The 16,958-nt window shown below is 37.9% G+C and overlaps 1 protein-coding gene across 1 annotated transcript; it reads right to left on the bottom strand.

Moving 5' to 3' along the window:
* Positions 1-2,376: 2,376 nt before the first annotated feature.
* On the bottom strand, positions 2,377-15,193 carry LOC104072217 (uncharacterized protein C17orf104 homolog). Its single transcript, XM_009586922.1, has 6 exons — positions 15,048-15,193; positions 10,470-10,571; positions 8,099-9,902; positions 4,720-4,854; positions 4,414-4,594; positions 2,377-2,633 (listed from the first exon to the last, which is right to left on the bottom strand). The coding sequence occupies exons 1-6, from the start codon at positions 15,191-15,193 to the stop codon at positions 2,377-2,379; spliced, it is 2,625 nt and encodes an 874-aa protein (XP_009585217.1).
* Between the last annotated feature and the right edge of the window lie 1,765 nt (positions 15,194-16,958).

Raw genomic sequence — 16,958 nt, 5'->3', positions numbered from 1 at the left:
TATGCAAGGACAACATTAACAGCGTAGGCTAATTGTTAGCTATAGTCAAATGCAGCCACACTGTAACCCTTTTTAAATGCATTTTTAAACTGCAGTTGAAACCAGAAATGAGCATACAGCTATTTACCATTTTTTGAAAAATGAGACTGTTAAAGGCACATTAACTATATTATGAACCGATTAAGACCACATTCCTTCACAACAATAATTAACACACGAGCAATACAATAAGGACCTACTACGCCCTATACATTCACCACTACAAAACAATCCTGCAGGACTACAATTGTTCTGTAAACAGAAAAGCTGATCAAGACTTTCAAATTCCTATTTCCTGTCAACACAGTAATCATAATTAAAAAGCAAAATTATTCATTAACTGAAATACTGCAGACTCCACTTTTTAAACTGTGGAGTATAGTTAATTAGTTTCAGAAATGCAAATTTAACCTTCTTAAATTAGTTTGTGCAAATAAATTGCACATGCACACAGAAAACACTCACACTGAAATAACTCTCTCCACTACCTGTTTTTTCGGCTAAGGCTGAAAATACTCTCTTAAGTTGAATTCACTTTCTTTAGAGGGAAGAAGAAAAAAAAAAATCTTGCTATACTAAGATTCTGATTTCCACCGACTTTTGTTTTTAAACTTTATTCAGTGGATTACAATGAGGCTTGTGTAATTTTTTTTCTACAAAGGTGTGTAGCTGCTGCCTCATTACAGTTAACTATGGTACTATTGAGACTACATCTGCTGTAGAAACATCCACAGATCCAAAACTACAGAACTGCATTTGGAACATTTTGCAAATACATATATATATATGGAAACAATTATATATTTATCCATAAAATGTCAAATTCAACATCGAACACTATGGAACAAAAATCTTCATTTTTGCCTTTCAAACTTGGCTCATATCCCCAACTTAATTCTCTTTTAAAAAAAGAACTGCTCTCCAAAGCCATACTGGTACCAAAGAACCTTAGTTGGTTATTAGTACATGTTACGAGATCGTGTAACAGTAAGACAGTTGTTAAAGCATTAAAATATTTATAAGTGCCCTAAGAACAAAACTTGAATTACTCATTCTTTTCTAATTCTCACCCTGAACACTCACACCAATACATAACACTTCTGATTGTCTAAGCCACAAAATGGAGACTAGTTAACAGCAATTAAATATATTAAATCTTCCATGCGAAAAATTAATCAGTTAAACAGCTTTGGTAACCTAGTATATAGTTAGCTTAGGTAAATACTTTGCAAACATCCCTTCCCCCACAAAAATCCCTATATACCATGTGTATATTTATATAATAATACATATATTTCCTGAGTAAATCGTTAAATCTGATTATTTGGAAGATTTGGCAAAATATCCAACTTTATATTACTAAAATAGAATTTTAAATAAACATTCAATAAACACCTTAAAATAAATATGGAATGTTTCTGAAAATTATAGTACCATGAACTTACATTAACAAGAAACAATAATTTTTTAATTAAGTGCATACTATGTTATATAGTTACTGCTTTTTAACCCACTGAGGAATCAATAAATCTAATTTCTAATCCTGAGTGACAATTTTATATCACCTGCTAATGTGTACTTCAGTACAGTACTTACTGCAAATCTACAAAATCCTTTTTTTTTTAATGGAAAATTTTAAATGGACTATGCTATAGAAAAGCTCAGTTTACATTGGTTTAGCTAGAAACTGAATTGGCAGCACAACTGCTGAAGCATTTCACACAACCAACATTAAATACTGATTATTCTTGTCAAACTATTAGCGATAACCTGAATGACCTGACTCCCTGTCACAAAAAACAATACAGGAGTGTGGATTGCTCTGTACAGAGTGATAGGATGCAAAGTACCTAGTGATCACTTTGGCACTTAAAAGAACTATATAATGGTGCAAAAAAAGCCCTGAACAATGATGAAAGATCTTTCAAACGGATTTTTTTTTAAGTATGCTAAATTGTATCATTAACAAAAAAAGGAGAATTAAATTCTACCACATCTGGTTTCTCAGGTCATGGCTTGACTCACAGCTGATCCACAGCTTTGGGTAAGCACACAAGGAAACGCTCAGCTATTGTTTAGTTCCTCTTAGTAATAAAATTCTTATGTAGCAGACATTGCAACACCAGCAATATTAAAATTGCATTAACACTATTACAAGATGTGTCTCTCAACTCCAGAATCACAGTAATAGAATTGCAGCACTGATCAGTTATATTAACCCTTTTGCTTTTTGATAACCTGTCAAAAACACCTTCCGTGGTACTATGCAGGACGCTTTGCCCTTCCCTCCCAGTCCTCAGCCTTCTGCCTCCCTTTTGTTGTTATTATTATTTGCTATTATTCCAGAATCCTCATGTGTTCCTCGGGTTTTTCTTTTTTGCTTCCTTTGTTTTCATGCTCCATGCTGCTTTTTTCTTGTGTGCTTGTGTTTGGAGGACAAAGCTCTTGCAATGCCCTTTCAACAACTTCTTGTTTTACCGGACCGCTTGAAGAGGTTTTTGGCAAAGTCATCTGTAACGCACACCATAAAGCGGTACGAGCCTTGCGTGTGGAAGCAGCCAACTCTCTAATGGCAGCTGCCAGAGCCAGAACATCTGCAACAGAAAAACACGTTACAGGTTAAACTAGTATACAAGCCTGGTAATATTAATAAATTAAAAAAATTCTGTACATGAGTTCAACTCATCACCATTACGCAAAGTGTGCTCAAGAAACACCTAACGTTGTAGCCTGGTACTGCATTGGTTGAATTCCATCAGTTCGCATTCTTCTCTTGCAAATAACAGCTATAACATCGCACACTAATAGCAACCATAACTGTGTCCAAAATTCAGTGGCATAACCATCAGGCCTGTGAGTAAGCCCATTTACTTAATGTTAGCAGAGGGGACTATCTACAATGACACTCAACAAGTACGATTAGTAAAACTACCTACTCAATTCCAGCCAGATGAGCATGATGCAACCCTTTTTTCATCCTTTGTCTTCCTTGCAGCGGCACCAATACCCACCCAGCCTCACAGTGAGAAACTGCTCACTGCCGACCTTTGGATATAGGATCACCAACAGTAGAACGCAAAGAAACATATTTCACGGCAGAAAACAGACTACAGGCATTTCTATACGTGATTTAGATTGTGCTTAGCGCAGTTCTTCATCAGAAACACAACTACACTGCAGATGTTACCATTAACCATAAAATTTTTATTTATTTTTAGAAAAATTTCGATTTTTCTAAGTACAATACAGGATGGTTCAAACAATGCTTCCATATACTTTTACTACAAAGCATTATCAAAAACACAGTTTGTAGGAATTTTTTTTTTTTTTTTTTTTATGGTAAGATGATGACTACCTGCTTCCTGGCTTATACTTGGAGCTAATGTCACATTACACAATTTCAGGAGTAATTTTAGAAGTTGGTTTGCATATAGGACTATTACTTTTAAGGATATGACATCATTAAGAAGGTGCTTGACACATAACTTGTGAAAGCAAAACATTCTGACTCTCTTTACAGTTTATCTTTCCCTCTTACAAGGAAGAGCTATCCCACACACATTGCTGGAAGCCAAAGGAATCACACACTGACAGCTTCACTGCAGGAAATAAGACAATATAGGACAGTGCTGAGTAAGGAACCAAAAAAGGATGGGGGTGAGGCAGGGGAAGTGCATTCCTCTTTGGAAATCGTCTTCCGAGACACAGGTATTTTCTGAAGAAAAATAATACGATCTTTACCTCCAAATTCCTATACGTATCAGCTGTATGATCATTATATTGAATAGCAAGTTATCACTTATGCTATGCTATTAGAAGGGAATGCAATTTGTCCTAGTTTTGCATTACTTCCACAGAAGTACATACCACTGCTACGAATTATTCTGGCTTTACTTCAACAGAAGTTGGGAATCATAAAATGTAATTTCTGGCGGTTTTGTGACTTAGATAAGGTAGACAGACACAATCGATTAACACGGCACCAACACATTTTTTTTACTTTATAAGCTGCAGAGAAAAGAAAGACTAGCAATACCACTAAAAAAAGAAATTAAACTTGTTTAAAAACAAGTAAATTTTTACTTTTAGGACAACTACTTATGGTTATATAATATCACTGAACAGTTTTTACAGTTCTCTTTTAGCCAAGAGGAGAATGTTTCAAGGTGTTTAAACCAGTAACAGAAAAACAGAAAAGAAAAAAGATCTCTTAAAATAAAGTCTTTTAAAAAGTGACAGGTTTAGATTTACAAACTTTTTTTGTTGAAGTTACAGTAATTGCTGCATATTTCAAATTTGCATATTTTAAATGGCATATTTTCACAATTAAGTCTTTGAAAAACTTTTAAAACTACAGAAATGGAAAGCAGTTACCTTTCTCGTTATTATAACGTGGTGCTCCTTGTCTCTGTGGATTAGCAGCATTAATAATCTCATCCTTACGCCTCGCTTGTGTTACGTGAATGGCTTCCATATGGTGTTCCAATGTAGTGGATATGTTACCATGTACAGGGGTACCACGAAGCCTTTCCATTTTTCCTATTAATGTGAGCACCTGCCAGATATATTGCAAACACCAAAATCACTAAGTATTATAAGTCTCCATTAAACAAACAAACATAAAGCCAAAAAGAAACACAGGAATTACAGCTCACTAGACAGTATTTCAAGAAAGCTTACCCTGGTTTGTTCTCGTAACTGGTCGACAATTAAACGATCAACTCGTGATGGGTTAGCAGGAAGTCGGGACACAGGAGTGTTATTTGAGCTAGATATGCGCTTTCCTGGAAAGTTTCTTGCAAGGTCAGCCTCAGTCTGGAGGGGAAATAAATAGGCCTTGTAAATGTTTGAAATTAGTACAATATTACAATCTGTATTTTTGAGGTGGTTTAGAATTTTCAAATACATTAGAAGTGCGCTTCCTATCTTTACTTCTGACTGCATTTATAGAAAAACGTTCCCAAATACCTGTCTAGGTGTACAACCAGATGCTGTAAAAATGAGAATACTTCTCCAATTCGGCTCTACCTCAGCATACAATGCTCAGTGGCAACATTTAGAACCAAAGCTGTACAACTCTATTTTAACCAACCTTGGACACAGACCTAGGCAAAGAAATTCTTGTACAGTACCCCAGGAATTTAAACTGTATGCCTCTCACTGCATCTCTCAAATGTCACATATTATCATTATTAACAAAAGAAACAGGTGATCACACCAGCATAAGTTGTATCTGAAGTGCACCAGGATTAAGCCAGATTTCACACAAACTGGTATCAGCTCTGGAAAATGTCATCAGCACAGCTGCCAAACTCCCCAATGAGAAAGGAACTGGCCAAACCACTATACAATGCAGGCAATGACTAAACATCACCAAACCTATTTTTGGATAGGAACTTCTTACACTTGGAGTAAAAAAGACACAACTAGCAGCTGATTCTCTGTCTTGTTCCTTCTTCAGCGTACAGTGGATTTAGGAAAGATTAGGTACCACACTGCAGTTCAAGCAAGGTTAAGTCCACATTCCTACTATGCACATTCGTACTGAAAATATGTGCTGAAGTCCTTTTCTTTTTGCTTTACTGACACATCCATATTATTTAGTCTCTGCCCTCACCTAACATGAATTACAAGAGCTCACTGACTCCACCTGCACTCACCTCAGAAACCTGAAAGACATTCAGAAAAAAATGGATGGAGAAAGGCTCATGAATTCATGTAACAACATCAGGTATTTAAGAATTACAACTAATAAGCAATTTGCAGTACTAATCTATATGTACGTTTAATATTGCAGGCAATTCCAAACAGACAATTCATAGAACTTTTTTTAAATGCGATCTCCCTGGAAAAGTGAGATTTATAACGGGAAACAGGTAAGCTCACTGTCACCGTGAACTCCAAAGCAGCTGCAGTGAACAGGTTTCTGAGAGCTGAAAGGGCTGACTGATTAGACAAGATAGAATTAAATGCAAGTCCTGCAGGGGGGAGTTTCTGTCTACACTCTTAAGGAATTCACGTAGGGCAAGAATATCAAAAAGGTGAGAATATCAAAAGAAAGTCCCTTCCTACGTACATACGTACAGGTGAGCTATACGTACACTGGTAAGCTAAACAACACTGAAGCAGAGGCCTTGGCCCTGTCCTGGGATACTTCAGGCTGTGAGACTGTAAAAACAGCTTCGGAGAGAGAGTTTTAACCCCTGCCAACCAGCGTTCTCCCAAACTGTACCTACAAACGGATTAAAGTGGTCCAGGCACATCCCGTCAGGCAGACGGGATGCAGTCATCCACTTTTGAGGAATAAGTAGTTTGGTTGTAGGTATGTAAGCCACACTATGGCAACTGGCTTGTGGGACTGAGAACAGTTTATACTCATAAATAAAGCTATCTGCAGGTGTAGTCTGTAACTACAAAAATCAAGGACTGAGAAAGCCTCAGTAGATCACTAGGATAAAATTGGATCACTTAGAATGGACCAGATTGAGTTCAACGATTAAATCTCTTTGATTATTAACAACATCATGAAATGAGGATAAACAATTCTTTTTTAATAATGAAAACACAAAAACATATATCATGAGATAAAAACTATGATTCAGTCTTCCCAAATTACTTAATTGACCCAAATCCTGCATAAGCAGGTTTAGAACAACCTTCTTTGCCACAACAGAAAGCAGAAGAGTTTCTGAAAACATTGTTGTCTCAGACACACTGGAGCAAGAATCATCATCACCCCTTCTCACTTGTAGAGAATTCCCAGAAGACTGGACAGGCAGAAAGGAGTCTTGTTTAAAGGCATCAGTGAGCAGACAATATAGGCAGTTCTATTTACACCTCCAAAAGTCTATTAGCAAGGTCTCACAGTTGATGCTGGAAAGAAAAAGGTGCTCTCCAGAGATCCAGTTTGGTCGGATACCTGTCTCTTTCTCCAGTGACCAGGAGCCTTCTCCAACACAGAAGAAGTAGACAGGCACTCAGTGTATAACTAGGACCACGGATTATCGACAACCAAGACCTGGCACGGAGTTCAGAGATTTGACCCTTCCTGGGAAAGCATTTCCTGCTCCTTTTGAGCGCACAGCCTTCATTCCCAAGTGTAATACGTTTATCAGTAGTGTGATCCCCTTCCAGACAACAACTCTTAGCAAGAGAGTCTGAGGCTGAAAGTGACTGTAAATTGAACCTTTTTTTCGGTGAAGTCACATCCACTCAAAACACTATATGTTTTCTCTACAGCCGTGTACAGGGTGCCCAGGATTCTTCTCTTGCTTTTCTTTTTACGAAACCAAAGATTCAGTAAAACAAGAAACAAAATGAATAAGGGAAAGACATCACTGTATCACTGACAGTATTAAAAAAAAACCAAAAAAAAACGAACAACACACACAACACAAAACTTTCTGTCCTTTAACTGTGCAGGGAAAAGGCGAGCCTGGCTTTATAATACTTGAGTTAAAGATTGGAGAGAAAGAGTATGGGACAAGAAAAAAAAAAAAAAGAGATCCATCTAACCAAACTGTGCAATATGAACATTTAGAGCATTAAGGTGCATAAAATGCCAGTACTTTAAAAACCACCTGTGATAGGGAGGGCCCTGCTATATCATCATACATGGCTGGTGGCTCTAGAGTCGTAACAAAGGCCTACTGAATTAATAACAACTAGCTAACGTTCTTTTATTGACCATATAAATGAAAAACATCCAAGCTAATGATAATTCAGTGCTTTGGCCAGTGACATTGTTATCACATTTGCTGTAGCAAATATTGTAGGTTAATAGAGAGAAATGTGTTAGCAGCCCTGCCCAAGTAGCGGAAAGAGACTTAGAAACTGAAGCTCAAAGCCACACACGACTTAAAACCAGTCATGCCAAACAATACAAGCATTATATTCAAAGCAGATGTTGTAGATGTTGTGCTAGATACTTAAAACTAACAACGTGACAACAGAATTCTCGCCTCCTCAAAAGGAGCAACAGCCCGGAGTATCTACTCTCTATAAATTGTTTCATGCGATCACCAGCTTTGATAGGAAGCTACTGTCAGTTGTGTTTTACCTTCTTTCTCTCTTTCTCCAAAGCTCTCCACTGCTCATAACACTCGTCCAGTCGGATATGAAGCTCATTAGCAGGTCCACTGCGATTTCTTGGAGGTCTGTACTTGTTAAATGGTGTTGGAAAGGCAAAACATGGTGCAGCTATTTCCCCACAAAACAGGTCGTTGATGAAGGGATTCAAGTGGTTAAAGTCATCATAATGAAAAAGATCAACAAGTTCTGAGAATGGAAATGGTGATGGAGGAAAACTAAAATTATTTGCTGATGAAAACAGATGGTGATTAAACGGAGCAAAGCGGGGATTTTGCTTAAAATCAGACATTAATGGGAAAGAAGGAAGAAAAGAAGGATTAATGAAATCTGACATGCTACCACCATTCTGTTCGTGCTTTTTTCGGAACATACTGAACTGCTGATGGTTTGGGGTTGTATACCCAAAATGAGGAATCCAATTCCTTCTGCCCCTTCTATCATCTTTATTACTATTTTCTTGGGTCTGCTTTTTTGGAAATCTGTGGTATTTTTCAGGGTCTTCACTTCCAGCATTCTGCTGCGTTAACCAGTCAGATGAAAAATTAGTGGGGAATTTACGGTATTGCCCCTCCTTAATAGTCAATGAATCATGCTGTGATCGTCCAACGGGTTTCATTTGCTTCTGATTTTCTGAGATGAAATTAGAAACTCCCAAATTATTAGAAACACCGTTTGACATTTGTAGCCTTCCATCTTTCCTTGAAGGGAGGACAGGTGACATCTGTGAGTAGTAAGAGGACTGTGTTATAGCCTGATGGGTGGGAGAACCACCGGACATGGTTGAAACCCCTGAAGACGACTGCGGACTTGTTACCACTTGCTTTCCATACGTGATATCCAATGCAGCTGTCGGACTTGCAATTTTCCCATCCAACCAGGTATGTCCATGGTATGATGAATAACTCCCATTGTGCGTAACATTTTTTACAGATAAATCATATTCAGAAACTTTATGAGAGCATTCTTTAGGACTAATATGGATCTTACATTCATTATTATTAAAAGCATCCCCCAAAGTAAAGCTATGGTGACCATTTTGCACATGGGTTTCCTGTGGTTTTCTGTTTGTCCCCCCAGAAAAATTATTTTCTTTAGGGGGTTGATTGAAAAGATATAGTGATGGATGAACAGATGACTGCATTTGATGAGCAGCTGTGAAGTTTTCATATCTCTTAGAAAACAAGCGGTTGTCCTGGGATACTTTATCCCAAGAGTCATCAACAGGCTGATTGGAAAGATCAGGGGAATACTTAGTTTGTTCTTGAGCATCATTTTTCATAACTTTGCCTCTTGCTCTTTCAGTTTTCCAATACTCTTTCTGAATGTTAGTGCCTTCTTTCGTTCTGTTCTGAGAAGAAAAAGTGCTAAAATTGGAACTGATTTTTTCATAGTCTGCATTTAACCTCATGTGGTCATAACTGCACAAATGCTGATTATAATCTACATTTTGAAATGAAAACCCTTCTTGGTGAATTGTATTATTATTTTGCAAAGAGGAATTTTCAGGGTAACTGTTCTTCAGAACATTATCAGGCTGAGCGCAAGGGCCAGATGGAGAAAGCCAAGACTCTATGAAATGAAGATCTTCCAAACCTCTGTGTAACATCTCCACATCATGAGACTTTTGCAAGTGTTCCTGGTAGTAGTTCTGTGGGCCCGCCAGGTTTGAGAAATCCTTACTTTCAGAGTGCTTAGATGAGAGCCCTGAGAATTCACCATTGCTTCCAAGATCAGGTGCCCACATAGGTGGAAACAATCTTGAAAGAGAATTCCTGTAACAAAGTTAAACAAACCTCTTTAACGATTTAAAACATTTTTACATTAAAACAGTTCACATCTCACAGTTATACCCCGCCCCACACACAGACATTTCCCCTGTTACGTTCTTGGCTAAACATACACAGCCCTCCTCCAAAATATAAGGGGAGGTAAAAAATACTCCTGCTGCAGTTGAGTAAATGCTATGTGAAATCTGACTACCAATGCTGATCTCTAATGTTTTTAATATGTATATTCGGAACTGCAGAGTTTATTTGGATTTATTAAATACTTTAGATTCGACTGTATCCAGTCAACTCCCTGCTGGTTAAAATGAGATTTTTTTTTTTCCCCAAATGCTGTAGGCTGATGGAAGACTTAAGAAAATTTGCATTTTTCACAGTTTGTTGCCTTTTTTTTACTGGCAATTGAAGTAAAGAAAAACACTTCTACATTACAAGGGGATTTATAAGACCTTCGTTACTCAACTCTGAAATAATTCAAAACGTGTATCACATCTGTGTGACAGAAGGATGTAAAAAACCACATGTAACATACAAGAACTTTCAGAACAAACTTACCAATCTGTAACTGGTTCTGGCTTGCTTGGCTCCTCTAAAATGCTTGACACTAGCCCAAACATATCAGGGCCATTGCCAGAATAAGAAAGATTTATTGGTGCCCTGAAAAAAAAAAAAAAAAAGCCTAAATAAGTAAGTCTTTTTCTCCTAAACAAAACAGGCAAAAGGAAAAGTAAAGCATTAAACCCTTAAAAAGAATTTATTTTAGCAGCATCTGTTAAATGTTCTGAATTTTATGTATTCCCAGCACCCATATATAGAAATCTCTTCCTGCATTCATGAATTCTATAGCCTAAATGAGGCAGAACAATTTTCCTAACTTCAAGAGATTTTCTTCTCTTTTTAATCAACAAAACTATTTTATAGACATTTCTTCAAATCTTGACTGTCTCCTTTAGAAGGTAAATACCATAAATCTTCTCAAAATCTTGAGGATTCTGATTTATCTAATTCTGTAATTCAAGAACTATTATTTTAATCTCAAAAAAAATTAACTTAAGTTATACTTAAATTGAACCACTTTTTAATCCCCTTTTAGAAAGGAATTGGTCAAAACTTTATTAAATATTCCTGATAAATACCAAAGGTGTTCAACCATCTCTACTCTTACACAAGCCCACCTTTTATCTTTTACTTCAGGTGCAAAATGAGATCTTTACAGAGCTGTCTGTAATGATACCTAACTCTTACTGAGAAGTTAATTAAAACATAACAGTGTTAAGAGCTCCTTCCCTCTAACATGCATTGTTTTGCTTCAATAAATTTCACTCATCATCCTGTTATCACTCAGCTGATTCGCTTCAGTGTCCCTGAAGATCTCTCAGTCTTCCCTGGTGTCAGCTTAACCAAACAACTACATCGTCTGCTGATGCTGCCACGTAACTACTTATGCTGATTTTGCAGATTAGCAAAGACTGTAAAACGTGGGATAAACTATTAAGACTGCCACCTTGGTAATCTCTTGCCACAGTGAAAATTAGCCACTTATGCCTTGCTAGCTTTTATGACCTCACCACATTTTGACTTCTAACTACCCCTATTATTTACTTCATGACCATTCAGTTTCCTCTGTGAGGAATCTGGCCTATGTGATTTTGTTTAGGATATACATAAGTGCAAAGATTCTTGAAAATTTTTTATGAATGTAGGACTGTAACTGATACTTGATAACCAGACCTCTTCTGTGTCTTTGTCAGATGGCAATTTTTTTTTTTTTTTTTTTTTAAAGGAGGCCTATTTACTTCCAATTTCTGCAACCGACTGGAGATCATAGATGAAAGCCTGCATCTACACGATGACTTCCAGCAAGGGAGAGATCAGAGTCAATTTACAATGTGGCATGGAAATTAAAAATAAAATTACTGGTCATTTTAGAACTGCAGACAGGGCAGCAGGAAGCTGGGTAGATTACAAAAGAAAAAAAAATCCTAGGAAAGAAACAAGCATAGGACAGCAGCAAGTCTAAAATTGCCCAAACAAATTTTACAGACTAGATGGAATTGAGATCAAATGTTTAGCTGTTCCTTCTGGTACGTACACCAGAAGCACTCAATGCAATTCGAGGCAGGAGAACCTGAATCCTTGACAAATTCTATTCCTTAATGCAGTCACTTATTCAAACAAGGGACTAGAACCCTTCGCCCCTTGTGTCTCAAGCCAGTACTGTTCACTGCCAGCAATCTGAAAATCCTTGGTAATGTAATGTGTCAGGAAGCATCCTGTGTCATAAAATCCTGATCCATCCTGAAAGGAAGATCCTTCCCATGAAACACACTGACACATGTGGAGAAGAAGTCAACTATGTCCTTGTCTACTGGTCTCCAAATAAAGTATCTGCTATCAAGAACCGGACAACCAAAGTTAAAATCCCAGCGTAACAGGCATTCAGTTTTCTCAAGTCCAAGGTAGGCAGCTATTATCCTTTCTGGTTTGGTGCCGGAAAACACTTGCTGCAGCATCAAGGAATCAAATCTCTAGCTCCCAGCGCCATAGGACAACCTACTGCCTACCAAGGCAGAGTAACATGAAAAGAATACATGAAAATAAACAGCACACAGAAAAGGCAAAACCACACCAAATTGCATGGAACTACACCAAATGAAATAGGAACATGCAGCCTGACACAAAGTTCATGGCAGTGAGCAAGCCTGTCCCTGCAGACAGAGAAAGAAGAAGAAATAGGACAAAAGAACCAAGACTTACAGCTCCTCAGCAAAACTTCCGAGTTACTGGTGGGAGGAGGAGGGTTGCAGAAGATGAAAGAGCAAGAGGCAGATGGAAATGGTACCTTTGCCACATCTGTGTGCTGTTCTGGCTGTTGTGATTAACTCTAGAACTGAAGCTGGGGACATGTCCATAGCCTTTGCGGACAGAAATCAGATGGAACTACTGCCTTCCTTTCGAGAGATACTGCATTTGAGAATATGCCTGAATTCTTTAAAGGTGCCAATAATTTCATCCAACCTAGTGCTGAACACGGATGGGTTTTCAAATGGACATTCTTAAAGAGAAGTCTGTGGCACTAGAATACAGCTCTAACAAAAGGCCTATGTATAGGTTTGAGGCACTGGGGCTCCTAGAATTTATTGTGGAATAATTTCAGTGGCCAGAAAATTGAGAATTAAAAGGACAAAAGCATGAGCAAAGCTACACTGCAAAGAAATCTCCAATGATGGATTAGTTGCTCTCACCAAGCAGCTTAGAGGAACTAAAATGACACAGGTATACTGCATCTAATATAGTTAGGCACCAAGTACCCTAAAATATTACAAGAAAAAAAAATTTTTAACCTTAAGGACTAGTGCATATCTGGACAAAAGCATGAGCAAAGCTACACTGCAAAGAAATCTCCAATGATGGATTAGTTGCTCTCACCAAGCAGCTTAGAGGAACTAAAATGACACAGGTATACTGCATCTAATATAGTTAGGCACCAAGTACCCTAAAATATTACAAGAAAAAAAAAAATTTTTTTAACCTTAAGGACTAATGCATATCTGCAATCTCAGAATGGGTGTACACGTGGATTATCATTAACAGACAAGTACCATTTAGTTGTTTAATTCTTTGAATCACTTTTTTTTTTTTAAAAAAAAGCTACCTTGCATTTGCTACCTTGCAATAACCTAAAGGCTGCTTTTAAGAAGAGATTGTATATTTTAATTAGTGGATTGTCACTCAGAGGTTAAACTTAGCATTTACAGCTAATTCTAAAGCTATATGATCTTTTATTAAAAAAAAAAATTAAAAATAAGCATCTCTGACACTTCCCAGGGAAGACTAGCAAAAAAAAAAAGATAATGGTATTATTTTGCTTCTTTGCAATGCATGTATCTTCCTTAACTGTTACCTTTCAGCATCTTGTGAACCAGTGAACGACCATTTCTCCCCACCTCAACTTTCCTCTTTCTTATTAGGCAAGTGATAAAAAAATGCAATGAGATTGATATTAGAAATGCTAACAGCATCGTCATCGGTGTCAAAAGCTGCTGTGCCAGTCTTTACCAACCAATCCCCCAAAAAAGGCAATATTATGTTGCCAGAACTTAGCATTAAGATGGAAAGAAGAGAGTGGGAAGCCTAATATGAAATCTAATATGAAATCATTAGAATAGAAACATTACAATTCAACTGCTGTACACAAGCTATAAAATTACTAATATGAAGGAGAGAACCAATTATTTCAGTGGGTATTCCCTAGTTTCTAGAACGTGAAATAATCATTCCCTGTTCCTCGCAATCCGCATATCATTCATGATTTTACAGAAATCATTCCTCTGCAGAGCTCACTTATCAAGACCAAGGAGTAGTTTTATTTACTCTCCACTGACATGGAAGCTTTCAAAGCCCTGTCCAGCTTCGTTGTCCTTCTCTGTACCTTTAATAATTTTACTGCATCATTAAGACTGGATGATCAGAAGTGCCTGCAATAGTCAAGACTTGGGCAGACTGGATTTCTCCAGGGGAATAAAAACACTTCATGATTCAAGTAACAAAGACCCTTTGCATTCACTCAGCATCCAAAACTGCAAATTTTTTTTTTTTATATAAAATCGAACTTGAGTGCATTATATCAAGGGCACAATAAGACAGTAACCTGGCTTATTTTCAAGAGTAGCTGTATGCGTATTTATGCTTTCAGCGGCAGCGGTACCACTTAGACTCGACCTGTGCCTAATACTCTCTGGATTGTTCATGTTCCAGGAAATGCTCTACATTATCAAGCAGGATCATTATGAGCTACGGTACTGAGGGATGGGAGGCACAGAAGGAGAGTGGTTTTTTTCCTTAAGGAGTTTTCAATTACATATGGCAGTTTCCCATTTCATTCCCTAAATGTAGTATTCTTTCCAAATTTTAAAATGTTTTTACATGTAAACACACACATCTATACACACACAGACCCCTACCTTTTTTCACAACCTCTATAATAACTATTATACAGCAAAGAAAATTTATTGAGTTTCTAGTTATCCCATAAACTCTTCCTAAAAAGATCTGGAATCCCATTTGTTCTGCTCCATAACAATTTCAGTGTTCCAGAACACCACCACAAGATTATACCAAGAATGCTCATACCGTTTCTTTGTGCAGTCTTGAAAAGAAGTTTTTGAGCTAATATCCTCTCCACATGCTGACCAGTCACTATACAGACGGGAAGATTCTAGCGGAGGTGGCGTACTAGTAATTGCTCCTAACAATGGGGAAAATAATTGAGTGTCCATTTTTTGTTTCTTGCTATTTACCTAAGTTGAAAAGAGAAGGAAACATTTTTAACATTAGATGTTTACGTAAATGAGCAGTAAAGGCAACAAAGCAAACCCTTCCTTTTATATCTTGAGCTAAATAATTTTTCAGGAAAATGAAACGTAGCTACGACAGTCTAAGGATACAGTCTAAAACTTGTTCCCTCCCCTGCCTCAGAGTAGTCCAAATCTGACAAATGTATGCATCTTCTAAAAATAAGTAAGTAAATAATAAAGATTACTTACTCTACAATAATAGGAATTCTCTACAGATTTCACATTGTAGGTGTTTGCGTGTCACGTTCACAAGCTCAGAATCTTCTAGCCTATATGACTGGAAATGCTCATGTCACAGGCATACACATCCCTTCCGAGAAAACAAAGGGAAGAGCAATTATCCCTGCTATATCCCTGAAAACACAAAATATTCCAGCAAAAAGCCCACAGTAAGCAGGGAAGGACATTTGTAAACTTCATAGAGCAAAAGGTGGATAAGAAGAAAACAATCTGTCTTTAAGTACTGGTCCAGAAAAGACTATTATAGAAAAATGACTGAATTACCATTCAAAGAATAAATAACAGGAGATCTAAGTAAGTAACATGGGGAACTGTACCTAACAAGGTATCTCAACTAGGAATTGCCACGACAGAAACTGTGATTGACAAAGGTTTAAGCAGAATATTAGAAACCTACTTTGAGTTGGAAGGGACCTCTGGGGTCACCTAGCCTAATTCCCTTCTCAGAGCAGACCCAGCTAGATCAGGCTACTCAGAACCTTGCCTAATTGAGTTTTGAGATCCCACCACTTCCTCTCTGGGCAAATTTTCCTAATATCTAACTGCTGTCCTAGTTTTTAAAAAAAAAAAAAAGTATCGAAAATAGTCTGGACCACCTTCTCTATAACCTGCTATAAGGCAGCTGCACACACCCATAAGATCTTCCCTTTCTCTTCTACAGGCTGATCAGACCCCCCAGCGTGCTCAGCCTCTCCTCGGACATCCCATTCCCCAGCCCACAACCATTTTGGAAGCCTCTGTAGGACTCAATCCAGTACCCTTCTTGTACTGGGGAGTTTCAAACAGGGCACAGTATCCAGTTGTGGTCTCAGAAGGGCAGAACAGAGGGGATCATAGCAGCGCTCACCCCTCTGGCTATGCTCTTGCTGAGACAGCCCAGCATAGGGGTGGCCTTCTCTGCTGCAAGCCCACACTGCTGATCAACGTCCAACTTGACCATCAGAACCCCCCGATCCTGGTCTGCAGGGCTGCTCCCCAGCCAGTCACTCCCCGCTGTCCTGTTGAAAAAAAAACCCTTTTACAACAGAGAACTGAACTAGCTGCCGTTTAATTCTCATAAGTAAAGACATCCAGTCAAGATGGAGTACTTGTGGTTTTGAAAATAACATTTGGGAGACTCAAAACAAACCAACAAACCCCAAAACCAACAAAACCCCCCCCAAAACCCCAACAACAACAAAAAATGCAAACCCCCCAAAACCCCAGATGTATCAGTAGCATCCAGCCCTGTGCTTTACACCTTCCTGACGAGGCCAGTAACTAACAAAATCGTCCTAAGGAGAATATTTAGCAGCATCTGTTCCCACCCAATTCTAGATACATTTCTTAGTGAACTGAGGTTCTTAGAAACACAAAGAAAAACACCACTACATCAGTTTAAAAGAATCTATCACGGGGGTTTCCTATTCCAAAACATATTTCACTGAAGACGCTGCCTTTCAGTTTC

This window comes from Fulmarus glacialis, unplaced genomic scaffold, assembly GCF_000690835.1.
Source record: "Fulmarus glacialis isolate BGI_N327 unplaced genomic scaffold, ASM69083v1 scaffold7441, whole genome shotgun sequence".
NCBI classification, from domain to species: Eukaryota; Metazoa; Chordata; class Aves; order Procellariiformes; family Procellariidae; genus Fulmarus; species Fulmarus glacialis.
Note: the sequence above shows the minus strand (reverse complement) of the source record. Positions and strands in the feature narration are given on the sequence as shown.

Bases quoted from the DNA above. Each gene is read 5' to 3' on its own strand.
- LOC104072217 (XM_009586922.1), bottom strand. From the start codon at position 15,193: ATGGACACTCAATTATTTTCCCCATTGTTAGGAGCAATTACTAGTACG. The intron at 4,855-8,098 runs GTAAAACACAAC...TTTCCCCTCCAG, and splicing joins TGGAGAAAGAGAGAAAGAAG to ACTGAGGCTGACCTTGCAAG. The intron at 4,595-4,719 runs GTAAGCTTTCTT...TATATCTGGCAG, and splicing joins AGTTACGAGAACAAACCAGG to GTGCTCACATTAATAGGAAA.